Raw genomic sequence first — 14,514 nt, forward strand, 5'->3', positions numbered from 1 at the left:
TGTTCTTTGGGTCTTTCGGACTCTTAAGTAATCCTTTCTAACGATTTCATACCTTTGAATAAACAGTGCAATTCCTACATATTTGACCATTTTGTTTTCTATAGCTTTGTATTTTTTGTGTTTTCTTGAACACTTGTGGTCGGCTGTATAATGTTATGCCATATTTTCATCGACCGTGGTTCCCCATTTTAGCTAGTTAACTTATGGATTATGACAGTTGTTCCTTTCAGATCATAACATTTTTTAATAGAAATTATGTATTTTGTCAAAATTTGGAAATTATGACTGAAATTTAATAAGAAATCATGATACTGTCGGGTTTGTAGCTTTAAGTGTTTTGAAGCTACAAACCCGTGACAAATTACAGTGTAATTTGTCACTGTAGGGGGAACAATAGTACTAATAGTAATTGTAATAATAATCAATTATGACACTAAATTATACATCCACAAACTATATTCATATTTGCTATCTAACAGTAAAAAAAATAAATTCACATGGAAAAAAAACCTGAGCTTTTGGTTCATTTTCAGAGGCTTCATAGTAGTGCTACCGTGCTAGTGCTAGCTTGAAACAAAACTATAGGTTCTAGCTGTTATTCAATTCCTCCAACATTACAGAGCAAATTCATGTTTTGTTAAGCAGACATAAAATGTTATCTGCGACTGTTTTACTTTTTGAGCATAAAGTAGATCTGTTTAGCTAAGCTGCTATCCCACACATCCTATGCTAGTGCCAACGCTAATGCAGAAATCCCTGTTGATTTTTCAGCGTTAGAACTTTTTTAAAAACAGATTTGATTGTTTCTTTAAAACTTTGAAGAAATGGGTCTTTAAACACAAACATGACTGTATCTTTAAATATGTGTTTTGAAATCTGTTTAATTTGAATTTAACTTTTTTTTGGCATTCCTAGTAAAGAGTTATAAAGAAATTTTAAAAAACAACATATTCATCTTTTAGAGCAGTTGGAAGGGTTGGACAATATGGCTGAAAAACTTATCACACTATTTCATCAGTTGATATCAATAATCGTCAATATTGATAATTACTAATAAGTTTTATGTTTTAAGTATGCGGAATACTCCCAAATCCGTGGCATGACCTTTTTTGTTTTATCCCAAGTTTTCACTCCACGCCGTTTTTTTTATTTTTAAGCAGTTGTGAGGCATAGTGGGGAAACCTTAAATTGCTACTGTTACTGAACTAGTTGTTGCTAGGTAACCAAAGAGTGAGAGAGTTGCTAGGTAACCAAAGAGTGAGAGAGTTGCTAGGTAACCAAAGAGTGGGAGAGTTGCTAGGTAACCAAAGAGTGAGAGAGTTGCTAGGTAACCAAAGAGTGAGTTAGAAAGTTAATGTAACCTTGCTAAGCTGACTGTGAGGTTGAGTAGCTAAGGTCTTTCCTCTCCCAGAATGCTGTGCGGTTCTGGAATGGAGTTGAGTGAATAATGTTGAACATTGAACAGTCTATCAGATGTATTACCTACTGATATTGATTATGTCTATCCTGATACATGCTGTTATTGATTTATTGTCACACCACAGACAAATGCTACATCTCTTTTTAAGTATTTCTGAAACAGTAGAAGTTTATGCAAGTACGGTCGATTCCCGTTTATTCGCAGTTCAGTTCTCATCGATTTCCCCATTTGTGGAATATAATACAAATTATTCAAGGAAAATCCACCTATTTGCATATTTGTTTTTTATTATCTGAAATATTCAAAGGAAAATGCAGCTTTATAAGCTGGACTAAGTAAGCTCCATGTTACTTGAGATGTTAAATACTGTACCTTTTTCTCATTTTAATAAAAACAAACTGCTTCGTCATAGTTGGATGAGAGTGAACAGGTTTGTAACCTTACAAAAAGACATTATCAGCTCTGCACTTTGACAGGTTTATCTGGGATATATCTAATCAGTCTAATCGGTTACGAGTCACTTTGTTTTGTGAAGTAACTTTTTTTTTTCCATCTGTGTGCAAAAACATGGCACACCCACAGCTGAGCTTAAATTTCTGACCTCAACAAAACATGTCTGAGTTTAGCGGATAATAAGAAGGTTTTGAGTCTGATTAACTTTATCCAGTTTATTATTGCATTTTACATCAAATATTCCAGAACGTAATCAATATACAGTCTGTCATAGCAACTATTTCAGTTGTTTTTTTTAAATTACTTAAAGCTGCAATATGTAATTTTTATTAAAAAACTTTTTTTTTGCATATTTGTTGAAACTGTGGCTATCATGACAGAATGGTATGAGACAGATAATATGTGAAAAAACATCAATCTCTTCTGCTTTCTCCCTTTGCTCCCACTGTTAACTAGAAATAACCAATCAGAGCCAGTGGGCGGGCCTTAGTGCTGCCAATCACCCTCACCTCTTTGTTCTCTGCTATGCTGCTAGCACAACCTGTTGTGAATGCTCAGGCATAGCCACCAATGACAATGGATAAACAGTTTTCCTGCAACAGTAAGTTGTTTCTCCACCATTAGCACATTTAGTAGCAACTACATGAGGTTGATTGACAGCGCCTCAGGCCATCCTTCTGGCTCTGATTGGTTGTTTTTGGTTGGAGCAGTGCATTTCTTCAGACGGGAATATCTCAAGGAGAATTCCCAAAAATTTTACTCCAGTTGGAGTAGCACTACTTCAACATATATTTACTCAAATAAAAGTAAAAAGTAGCCGTCTAATAAATTACAAATGGTAAGTTTTGGTAAAAAGTCTACTCACCTAATGAGTAAAATATCAATCATTTAATATTTAAAATTTTTAAAATCAGATGGAATATAAAGTTAAGTGGATTTTAAGGACAAAATTTATAATAAGTTCTATAAAAGTAACAAAAAATAACAAAATCAGAAAACAAAGATTTTTTCCAAATCAGTTTCTTTCACAAAAAAAAAAAACAACTTTTAAACTTTAACACAAACTGCAGGTGTGTATCTGTGTCTGGTGAATTTTTGGTTTAAACATGTTTGTTTTGAATTCAGTTGGTAGAAAGTCCAAACATTTAACTCAAATAAGAGTGAAAATACTTCATAATAAAAATACCCAAGTAAAGGTAAAAAGTACAGCGTAGTTTTTTTTAATGTAATTCGAGTAAATGTAAGTAGTTATTACTCAAATCTGTTCATAACATTCTGTCACAACATGGTGACAATCTTAATTTTACTCTAACACTCTTTAGGATGTCTTAATATCACATTTTACCTCAGTAAAGATTTTAATTTAACAGTCAATTCCAGAAAAACAGGAAAACGTTTACCCATTAACAGAGATAATTCACCTAAATACCTGCAGCAAACACAAAGAGATAAAGCACCCGGATTGGTGAGCCACATGTCGCCTTGAAATGTAAGACGATTTGAAAGGTGTCTACTTTCAGAGGAACACAAACCACCTCACTTCTCCGCCGTGCAACAGGAGTCCCGTTGGAGACCTGCGGGGTAGAAAAGTYCCAACGGCCTCCTGAGAAAAGCCAGAAGTGGCTCGTGTCGCGGGCTGCCGCGTGCACCAAAGTAAGCGTGACACCCACGGAGGTGGAGAGGGAGAGCCGCCAAAAACAACACGACGGCACGCTGCCGGGACAGCAGCTTTCAGCAGCAGCTCATGAAAGAATGCATGACAGCTCCCTGTGTGACTTCAATAAGATAAACCATTCCTTCCTGTGAGCAATTAGCAACAGTTGTTTATTCAGGAAATTACACTGGTGGCCATTTAGAGCAGAGAGGAAAGATGCACCGCACTTCTTGGAGAGAAGCAAACGCAGGCAAAACAGGATCTGATTTTACTTTAAAGCTGCAGTACTTTTGTTTTAAAACATCGGTTTTGTACATATTTGTCAGAACTGTGACTGTCATAAAAGTAGAACATAAGCAGAGGTGGCCAAAAAATGTACTCAAATAAGAGTAGTCACTACTTCAACATATTTTAACTCAAAAAAAGGCATGAAGTGGCCATCCAAAAAACTACTACAGTACAAAAAGTATTTGGTAAAAATGATAGTAATTATCAAAACATCAATCATTTAATGCTTAAAAATTACATCAACATGAAATTATGTGGGAATTTTGGTATTTTATAGCTCAAAATGAAACTAATTACAAAATAACAAAATTAGGCAAAAGAAACATTTTTCCATATCAGTTTCTTTCAGTAAAAATCTTATGAAGCTTCAACAAAAACTGCAGGTGTGTGTCTGTGTCTGGTGAATTTTTGGTTAAGACATGTTTGAGTTTCATTCAAAATCCAGAAATTTTACTCAAGAGTAACAATACTCCATAAAGAAGTTACTCAAGTAAAAGTAAGCAGTACAGCGTAGTAAAAATACTCCTAAAAGTATTTTTTTTTCCAAAAGTTACTGAAGTTACATTATGAGACAGATAATCTGTGAAAACATCGATCTCCTCCACCTGAGCTACTGTTGCCATCTGAAAAACTGCAGACTAAAAACAACCAATCAGAGCCAAGAGGCGGGTCTTAGCGCTGTCAGTCAACCTAATGTACTCACTCCTAAATGTGATAATGGCAGAGAAATAACTTATGTTACAGAAAAACTGTTTGTTCGCCGTCATGGTGGCCATGCTACCTGGCCTGAGCATTCACAACATGCTATGCTAGCTGCGGCGATGCTAACACCCGCCTCCTGGCTCTGATTGGTTGCTTCTAATTAGCACTGGGAACACTGGGAGAAGGCAGTGGAGCTTTTTTACAGATTATCAGTCTCATAGCATAAAGTCACAGCATGGTGACAGCTTCAACAAATATCTAAAAAGTATTTTTTTGTAAACGCTGCATACTGCAGCTTTAAAGTGTTTCAAAATATTTATTTAAGGTTTTACAATTTTTAAAAGATCTGTAAAAAATGTCTCCCAAAGCAGTTACACTGTAGAAAAACCATTTTAGCATCTCTATCCAAAACCGACAGACAACACTGAGAAACCATTAAATAATAAAAAAGATTTAGTGCATAACTGCAAAAGTTTTGATATTTAGAAAATAAATACTGAATGCTACAAAAAAAATCTAATTTTTCACTAATTAATGAAGTGGTGGAGAGTTAGAATCCATATTAGCCAAAGAAAGCATCAAGATGAACATTTTCCCTTTAAAACGATACTCATTCTTCAATAAAACCGCGTATTTTTAAAATAAATTAAAAAAATATTGCAAAAATCTACAATCTAGATTTACTGTGCTAACAAGAACTAATGCTAAACACACTTAAGTACACTGAGGTAACTATCTATTATATATTTTGTGCACCGCCTATATAATAAAACTTGTCATGTTACACTACAGTAGAAAAGGATATAAACAATTACTTTATTACTAAATTTAAAAGAAACAATCTTGTTTCTTTGTTTAGGCTGTTAGTGAAAACAGTAAGAAAGATTTAGAAATTTAAGAGGGTGTACCACATTCTCACAGACTTACTGATAAACAATTACCGTATCCATGAAACGTTAATTAAATTATTACATTACCTTTAAATTATGACTGAAAGTTTTCAAGCTTTAAGGTTTTCAACTAGTGGTTGGAAATCTGTTGATTATTTTGGAGACAGTTAAATCTGGCCCTGCATGCTGCTATGGTTTAATAAATTAATCTCTAACAGGTATATGCTAGTACAACTGCCTTATGAGTGAAAATACCCCAGTTAAACTAAAACTGCATAATATTATCTAACTGCTTTCATTAAACCATAAATATATGGAAAAAATGGCTGCTTAACAGACATGCTGCTCAGAGAGGCAGAAATTTACTTTAAAATTACAACAATGGTGAATTACACTTCTTTAGGCCAGCTGACTGACAAAGCGCAGCAATAAGTGGAGGCTTTGCTACATTACTCAACATTTTTTAAACTTTGGTTTACATTCCTACACTGCAAAACCCAACAACTTAACAAGTATTTTTGGTTGCAAATATATTTTTGCACTTGAAATAAGACAAAACTAAAGTACAAGTAACTTTTCAGCAGGATATAGAAGCTTGTTTTAAGTAAACAAATTGCTTAATATTGATGAAAAAATGTTAAATCGATCTACTTATGACAAAGCTATTTCCCCATGTTATAAGTGAAATAATCTGCTAATGGAACTAGCACTTTTTCATCAATACCAATGAATTACTTACTTAAAACAAGCTCCTATGTCTTACTGATAAACTAACTTAAAAGTAACATAGTTTATTTTAATTCAAGTGTGCAAAAACATTTAAACTAGAAAACTACTTGGTATAATTGTGTGTATTTTACAGTGTGCCTGCCCAACGTCTCCCCTCTAATTTAACAAATATCAGAGCAGATGCAGCAATGAAGAGCCTACTGACCTTTGCTTGGCCCCAACACTAATGCTGCCACCTGTTATTACAAGTTATCTTAAATTATTACTTTAAAAGTAAGATCAAAGACTTTTATTTATTTTTGCTGAAGCCTGAGGACAAACTTCTGCAGCATATTTTAACAATATATAGAGTTTGTTCTCCAACATTTCCCACCTTGAGCCGCAAAAGGTGGGAAATGGTACGACATCCTTGAGAGAGAGAGAGAGAGAGAGAGAGAGAGAGAGAGAGAGAGAGAGAGAGAGAGAGAGAGATATTGTAGACTAGACATCCTGCATAAAGTGTAGAGCATTGCTAATAATATCATTAACTATTTCTAGATGTTTTATCCATTTATGTTTATGTTCCATAAAATGTCCTAAATTTATTTGGATTCCTGTAGCTAACACAAACTACACTACAAGTAGAATAACCTTTTTTTTTTGTTGCATTATGTGATTTTAAAGCATGATACCTACATTTGAGTCAATTACAATTGTTTTTCAAAAGAGCATAATGATTATGTGTGCACTCTTTCATCACAGCGGGAAGAAAAAGTTCAGTCTTCCTGCCTGTTGAGTCTATAAAGAACATTGTGTACTGCAATACATGACACATGGCATACAATACACCATAACAGTGTGACAGGTCTCCTTTCTGTGATGAGCTGAGTTTATTTATAGTAAAGAAGGACAAAAACAAACAGACTACGGTTAAACATTTTAGCTAAATCTATACTTGAACACGTGCTCCCATATTTTTCAGTTCCTTTTTCTCCCCAGTTTTCCCAGAACAGATGTCACGCCCTTATATAATACTACTACACTGGTTTTAAGGTAAACATGGCCTCCAGCTATGAGGTCTGTTTTTGTATTTACAGAGGTTGTGCATTTGGTCCATTTCTAACACCATATCTTCTCCAACCACACTGATAGAAACCAACTGTTAGAGTTTCACAATTAAAATGGATCCATCTCAATTTGAATACATTTAATTTGGGTGCATTTCAAATTATGTCAATTTAGTTAAATCATAACTAATAGATTCTTACCCTATGCTTAACCTCCTTCTACCCAGCAAAAATATRAAGTCGTTCACGATAAAGACATAATCTTGCAAACAAGTGTAACGTTAACATTAGCGCTGTTGCTAAACCAGTTTAAGCTAGATGAAAACTTTTTAAAATCAGTTCTAACAAGGCGGCATGTGTTAGTTTCCTTGACAACAGAAGATTGACTAATTCAAGTCATTAACGACGACTAAATCATGTTTAAGAAGGTAAAGTAGCTAGCAAGTCTGACATTAGCATTAGTGCTGTTTCTAAGCTGGTATGACTTGAAAACAACTGTTTTAAATCTGTTCTAACATGGTGGAATGTAAACCATTTTTTTGACAATGACAGATACAATGTACCATTTTTAGCAACAGGCCATCTGCATCAGGTTTCAGCCTCTAAGATGGCTAGCAAATCTGACATTAGCATTTGCGCTGTTACTAGGCTAGTTGAAGGTGAAAACAACTTGTTTAAATCAGTTCTTACAAGATGGAATGTAAACCATTTCCTTGAGAACAATACAWCGTAGCATCGTTAGCTGTATCTGCATCTAGCTTAAGAGGCTAACCTAGCAAGCGAGTCTGACAGTAGCATTTGTACTGTTACTAAACATGTTTAAGGTAGAAACAAACTTTTTTAAGTCAGTTTTAATAAGGTGGAATGCAAATCATTTCCTTGACAACAGATACAATGAAGAATCATTAGCTATATCTGAATCAGCCTTAAGAGGCTAAGCTAGCAAGCTAGTCTGACATTTGCGGTGTTACTAAGCTAGCTTAAGGTGAAAACAACATTTTTAAACAAGTTCCAACAATGTGGAAAGTAAAATGTTTCCTTGACAGCAACATATATGATGTAGGCTACCATCGTTAGCTATGTCTGCAATAGGCTTTGGAGGCTAAGCTGGCTAGCAAGTCATTACATTAGCTTTAGCGTTGTAACTAAACTAGCTTAAGATGGAAGCAAACTTTTTAAAACCTTGACAACAGCTGTGATGCATTATTCTTTGGCAATGACTGCCTCAAGGTTAAAAAGCATGAGAAAGATTTTAGAAAGTTTAACCTTAGCAATAACGCTGTTGCTTAATTAGTTAAAGCAGAGTTGCGTATAAACCTTTAAAATTCAAACAAGGTTGAAACGAGAGCCCAGATGACTTCCTCAGAGTCAAAAACTGTTGCTTTCAATAAAGGTAATCAGCTCAAAGTCATTGGGACTCCTCAATCAATTATTGAACCAATTTTGGTTTGAGGAAGGGCATAATACCCTGCTAAAAGGCTGGTTATGGTCTGCTACAACGGATAGGTAGGTGAAATGTGTCTTCATATAGCGCGTCTTGGTGCTATGTGCTTCCCAAATAAGCAACACACACCTGTCCATCCAAACGATGTGACAGAAAATGTGATTCATCAGACCAGCCCACCTTCTTCTTCCAGAACCCGGTCACTGGTTTCTCACTGCTTCTTTCTTACTTTATCTTTCTTACTCCACTTTTAATCGCAAATTAATCTTTTTCCAGCTTATAACATGTCAACTTTGAGAACAAAATGTTCCCTTCCAGTCAAATGTCTCTCACTCACTAATAATAAAGAAAACATAATTAGGGATGTTAGAGGTCAGAGTGACCATTTCACCTCTTTACTATTTTTGAACCTCTGAAACTTTGGTTTCTTTTTTAGGTATTAAATTCTGAATTGTTTTGGACTAACAGGGTGTTGATTCATACTCGCCTGGATGGTTTTGAACCTGCAAAAGCTGAATTTTTAGAGTCCATTTCCTTGATTCTACCCAGTCTACTGCAATAAAATGCAGTTATATGACTTATATAAGTAATAAGGAAGTTTTTATTGGTTTGATCAAAGATCACAATCTGTCCTAATTCAAGATTCAACTGAGAACAGAGAGAGAAATGCAAATATTATTATAAAATCGAACTAAATCACACAGAAATCCAAGCTTATTTTTAACATTTCAATCATTTATGCTCATTTACATGCACAAAATTGTTAATAAATTAAGCGATAATTGGCAAAGTGGATAAAAAAAGCCTGATAAAGTTATTTACTTTAAGTTTTAATATTATGCCAGACCAAATGCACATTCATTCATAGCACATCTCATATACACACATCAGCCTTACTGTTGCCTGCTGAACCAAATTCATATGAAAACGTTTTTATTTGTAATAAAAATAAGTTCAAATTGGATTAGACCTGAATTTTAATATCACCACCTTCCTAAAATAATGGCCTACGTAATTTTTTTTTTTTTGTTGCCAAAAGTGATTTTAGCAATAAATAAATCACCCCTTTATTCCCTTTACTGCCAAAATTTGATTTAGGTTAAAAAAAATGAATTAGGTCATTATTTTAGGAAGGTGGCATTATGTAACGATTAATATGTTGGAAGGATTCAGTTATAAAATTGCTGGATATGAGTTTGATTTGTTTATCAATGGTCTTGTTGCCATTTAAATGAAACTGAATAAAAATGAATGGATAATTTTAAAATTTCATTGTTGCCACAATTAAATTCACCAACATTTTCTTTTTTATATATATATATATAATTCACCAATTAGTGTGTTAGAGTAAACATTACAGACTAAAAAACAGTCCTAAATATACATATTTTAATGTGCAGCTTCTTTTTTATTTATTTTTGGCTGTTCGTTCTCTTATCTAACTGGTTATTTGTCATTTGTACATCAATCCCTTAGACTAATATTTAACGTCTCCGGAATTCATTTTTATAGTGCATTTTGGAGCTTTTCACGTCGTCCTGAAACCTGGTTCTGATCTCAAGTGATGGCCATCAGATGTGGCAACAACAGGCCTCGCTGGAGCGGAGCTGTGACATAATTTCTGGACAGGCCAGCGCGTTTTGGTTTCTATTAATAAAACACCTTCCCAGTCCAACAACAATAGAGAGGGGATCAACCTACCGAGCAGCAGCAGCCGATGCGTCTGTTTATACTCCCGCTTGAGCTCCCTCAGCGCCCTGTCAATGTTTTTACTGACTTTCTTCGCCTCCTTCTCGGCCTCCTTCTCCTCCACCAGCAGTTTGTCCCAATGTTTCTGCTTTTGGGTGCTTGTTTTTGGCAGCAGCTGCAAGCGGCGGCTGCGCTCCTTTCCGGAGCCCTTTCCGCCGCTGCTGCCGCCTCCTCCTCCTCCGCCGCCCCCGTTTTGTATAAGCACCCCGTCTGTCCCGGTGTCCCCGCGGCGGTGCTCCCTAGCCGGGTCGCCGGGGCGAACCAGGCCTTCGCCGCCGCGTAGCGATGAAGTCTCCCCGCATCCGCCGGTGTCCTCCTGGCGAGCCGCCCCGCCGCGGCTCGGCACGGCGGCAGCGGCGGATGCGTCCGGTGGCTGGTCCGAGTCCGAGGTAGCGTTGGAGATAGAGCCGCTCAGGTCCCCGAAGAGCCGGGGACGCAAACTGTAGCACAGCCCCATGTTGAAACCAATATTTGTCTGTGAATGTGATTTTTCATAAATCAAAATATCGGGCGGGGATTAAAGAAAATCGCAGATGCGCCACCAAGCACCTAACGAGCCATCGTCACATTGGAGTTCCAGCGGCGCGATCTAAATCCGAGGCGAAAATGTGAATGAATTATGCTCCGACATTTGCTATATGTCATCTTGCATTTTCCCCCAGTCAGCCTTCGCTTCGTAGATAGTGGATCACCTGATCCTTCAGTGGACACTGCGGGTCCACCTTACCGTAAGTAACCGGGAGGGCGCAGCCTGGGAGGAACGCCGCTGCTGTCCGAATGCGCGCGCACGCAGGCCAAAATCTGACTGCGCAGCTATTAGGTGTAATGCAAGAGAAGAAGGTACGTCATGTTACTACAGTATGGCCGTTTCCAGAACGCCGCTAAATGATTTTCATTCCTCACATTTCATGCCTGCCCAATGACAGAAAAATGTTAATATTTTTCCTAAAACACCAGATTTATCTCTTTTACAGAAATGCCAGCAAATATTTTGGTCAGATAAAACTCTTAAAGCGTAAATTATGATTTAAATTCCAGATTGGCCAAGAATTGTACTCAAGTAGAATTACTTCAACATATTTATAAATAAAAAGTAGCATTCCAAGTTACTCAAGTAAAAGTATAAAAATATTTAGTAAAAATTCTACTCAAGCACTGAGTAACTGCTTAAATTATAATTATAATCAGCCATTTAATGTTTTTATCAAAAGGACCAAAATAGTTAAGTTGAAATTTTGGTATTTTAAGGATGAAAATGACAATAATTCATATCAGTAACAAAATAATAACAAAATCAGCCCAAAAAATAATCTTTTCAAATCAGTTTTTTTTTTTTTTTTTCAATAAAAACTTATGAAACTTTAACAAAAACTGCATGTGTGTGTTTCTGGAAAGTTTTTTTTAGTTCAAACATGTTTGTTTTTCATTCAGTGAAAATACTCAGATAATCCAGAAATTTTACTCAAGTAAGAGCAGCGATACTTCATAATAAAAGTACAACACAGTAAAAATACTCCTAAAAGTGCATTTAAAGGTAACATACACAAGTAACATACAAACTATGATAAGAGTTTAGTTAATACAAGCTATACTAAATACACTTTTAGTCAGAATACCCTGAGTCCTTGTCTTTTAGCGGGTTAGAAAGTATACTGCTCAAAAAAATAAAGGGAACACTTAACCCTCCTATTATGTTCGTTTCTGAGATACAGCAATAATGTTCGTGGGTCAATTTGACCCGGGGAGTGTTTTATCATGCAATAGTGTCAGAAACCAAAAATTCCTCCAAAACATTTTTTTATCTGATTATTAACTCTAATACTAACCATCTCAATCAAAATTTGCAATTGTTTTTTTTATTTCTCAGAAATTAAGGATTCATGACGACAACTTACTCAATTACTTATTAGAAAGTATACTGCTCAAAAAAATAAAGGGAACACTTAAACAACACAATATAACTCCAAGTAAATCAAACTTCTGTGAAATCAAACTGTCCACTTAGGAAGCAACACTGATTGACAATCAATTTCACCTGCTGTTGTGCAAATGGAATAGACAACAGATGGAAATGATTGCCAATTATACTTCATTCATTCAGATCTTGAATGTGTTATTTGAGTGTTCCCTTTATTTTTTTGAGCAGTGTAGATAAAACTTCCTAAAATAACGGAACACATGCAGGCGTCACAGGAAACCACTAGATGGAGAACTTGTACAAAGAAATGTTAATTTATTAAGATTTTATAAAATGCATTTGAGAGTTAAAATACTTACAACCGAGCTGAATAAAAAAAACAAAAAAACTAACCAATGTAATTGAGAGTACTAAGCCAAGTTAGATTAAAAATATGGACCATATTAAATCAGTCTCATTAACTTTGACTATAAATTATATCACAACTATTTTAAGTATATATAATATCAAACGAAGGTTTAGCAGTTTTTCATTTTTTTTCCAAGAAATAATTTAATTCCTGGGAATGAATGACACTAGAAGTACCAGTAATTTATTTGTCTTTACACTTTTTCCACAAATAATAAAATATCCCAGAGAGTAATCTTTGTCTTCACTTAAAAAAAGTGAAGAAAACAAAAGTAAAAAAATTAAATTGTTTGTATGGTAGATATTTGTAAAAAAAAAAGAAAAAAAAAGGATTTTTAAAACATAATTTAACATTTATTAGAAACACAAACAGATATTATAAGCAAATAAAAAGCAAACAAATGTTCAAGTGGAAGTGGATAGACAAACATTTTATTAAAGTCAAAGTAACAATGCTTCAATATAATGTATTTTTATTCAAGTAGAAATAAAAAGCAGTCGTACAAACAGATAAGAGTAGAAAAATAGTTGCTGAAAATGCAACTCATTACTTGAGTCGTACTGTTTAATCTGATTTAATTTGTGAAAATGATGTAATTAGAGAGACAAAATATTTCATTACCAGCAGATTCTGGTACTTTAAATGATAAAATAAAAATTCCAGCTAGTTGCGAGTCATTATTTACATAGTTTGAGTTTTGTCCTTTTTGTTTTCTTCTGTTATTATTATTAATCTTTTTCATTTATTTAGCACAATAAAAATGGTACACATAAAGAAAATAAGGCACATGTGGGAAAAAAATTTGAAAACTAACTAAAGGATAAAATTAGACTCAAAACCAGATCCATTAAGTCCATGTGGTGGCTTTTTTATTTTATTTTTTTTTTCGCCCAGGTGTATGTTATATTCTGAATGTGTCAGGATATTTTGCTTTTAAATCTATATTTTAAAATAAATGTAAAAAGACCGGGATGTCTATTAAGTGAAGTCTGGGAAAGCTGGAAATTTTACCATTTAACTGTGTAGAAAGTCACATTTTCTACACATTTGCATCTGCTTAGTTTTTCTTTAATAGCTTTTTCTATTTTGCTGTCATTTTTCTTAAGTAAAAATGCTGTTTTTGTTCACTTGAGATTAGATTAAAATCACCTTATAATTTGATAAAGACAAAATTATTATGACTTTATACATAGAATCTAATAATTAAAGTAAACATTTAATTTCTGTTTGTTTTTATGCATTTTGAGTGGATTTCTTTTTGTTATACCCCAAAAATCAAAGAATATTCCACTTTTAAACAAAACAAATATCACATTCCAAGTCACTTTTTACAGCTATTCAGCTAAAAATGTTTCACAAGCCATATTCCAAATTTAAAGTTCAGGATTTGTGTTGCCTTGACTTCAGCATTCCAAAGATGATTTTCGTCAGCATCAGCACGCTGAGAACACACATTAAAATATTCACATTATTTTGACAAATGTTGGTCGGTGTCCTTCAGTAGAGCACGTTACCTCACTAAAGTCATCAAACCAGCCGGCATGAACTTCCAGGAGTTTACAAATCTCAGTCCCATCACTACAGCCAAGGTTCCCGCTGTGCCTGCATGTACAGACAAACATGATGAGGAGATGAAAGCTGCTGTCATCACAGCATTAAACTTAGCTGAACAGAGAGAGAAAACTCACCCAATGAAAGCCAAACATTCCTGGGATTCTGAGACGTCAGATAAACTCCAACTGCAGCCGCCAAGCCGAAGACAATACCAGCGACCAGAGAGGTGACGCTGCCTGCAGGGGTGGTCGTTTTTAT

At 34.9% G+C, this 14,514-nt stretch overlaps 2 protein-coding genes across 2 annotated transcripts in view; both read right to left on the bottom strand.

The window, feature by feature from the left end:
• LOC103479907 (guanine nucleotide binding protein (G protein), alpha activating activity polypeptide, olfactory type) overlaps nucleotides 1–11,079 on the bottom strand; it is a 78,635-nt gene extending 67,556 nt beyond the window's left edge. Inside the window, exon 1 of the mRNA XM_008434606.2 lies at nucleotides 10,328–11,079. Coding sequence (XP_008432828.1) covers nucleotides 10,328–10,832 — 505 coding nt within the window. The 5' untranslated portion in view covers nucleotides 10,833–11,079. The remainder of the gene's footprint in view (nucleotides 1–10,327) is intronic.
• Nucleotides 11,080–13,127: 2,048 nt separating this feature from the next.
• The window catches only part of LOC103479909 (transmembrane protein 14C-like), a 2,963-nt gene continuing 1,576 nt past the window's right edge, over nucleotides 13,128–14,514 (bottom strand). The window contains exons 2-4 of the mRNA XM_008434610.2: nucleotides 14,391–14,492; nucleotides 14,217–14,304; nucleotides 13,128–14,143 (exon numbers count right to left, since the gene is read on the bottom strand). Coding sequence (XP_008432832.1) covers nucleotides 14,083–14,143; nucleotides 14,217–14,304; nucleotides 14,391–14,492 — 251 coding nt within the window. The 3' untranslated portion in view covers nucleotides 13,128–14,082. The remainder of the gene's footprint in view (nucleotides 14,144–14,216; nucleotides 14,305–14,390; nucleotides 14,493–14,514) is intronic.

This window comes from Poecilia reticulata, linkage group LG17 (assembly GCF_000633615.1).
Source record: "Poecilia reticulata strain Guanapo linkage group LG17, Guppy_female_1.0+MT, whole genome shotgun sequence".
Lineage (NCBI taxonomy): Eukaryota > Metazoa > Chordata > Actinopteri > Cyprinodontiformes > Poeciliidae > Poecilia > Poecilia reticulata.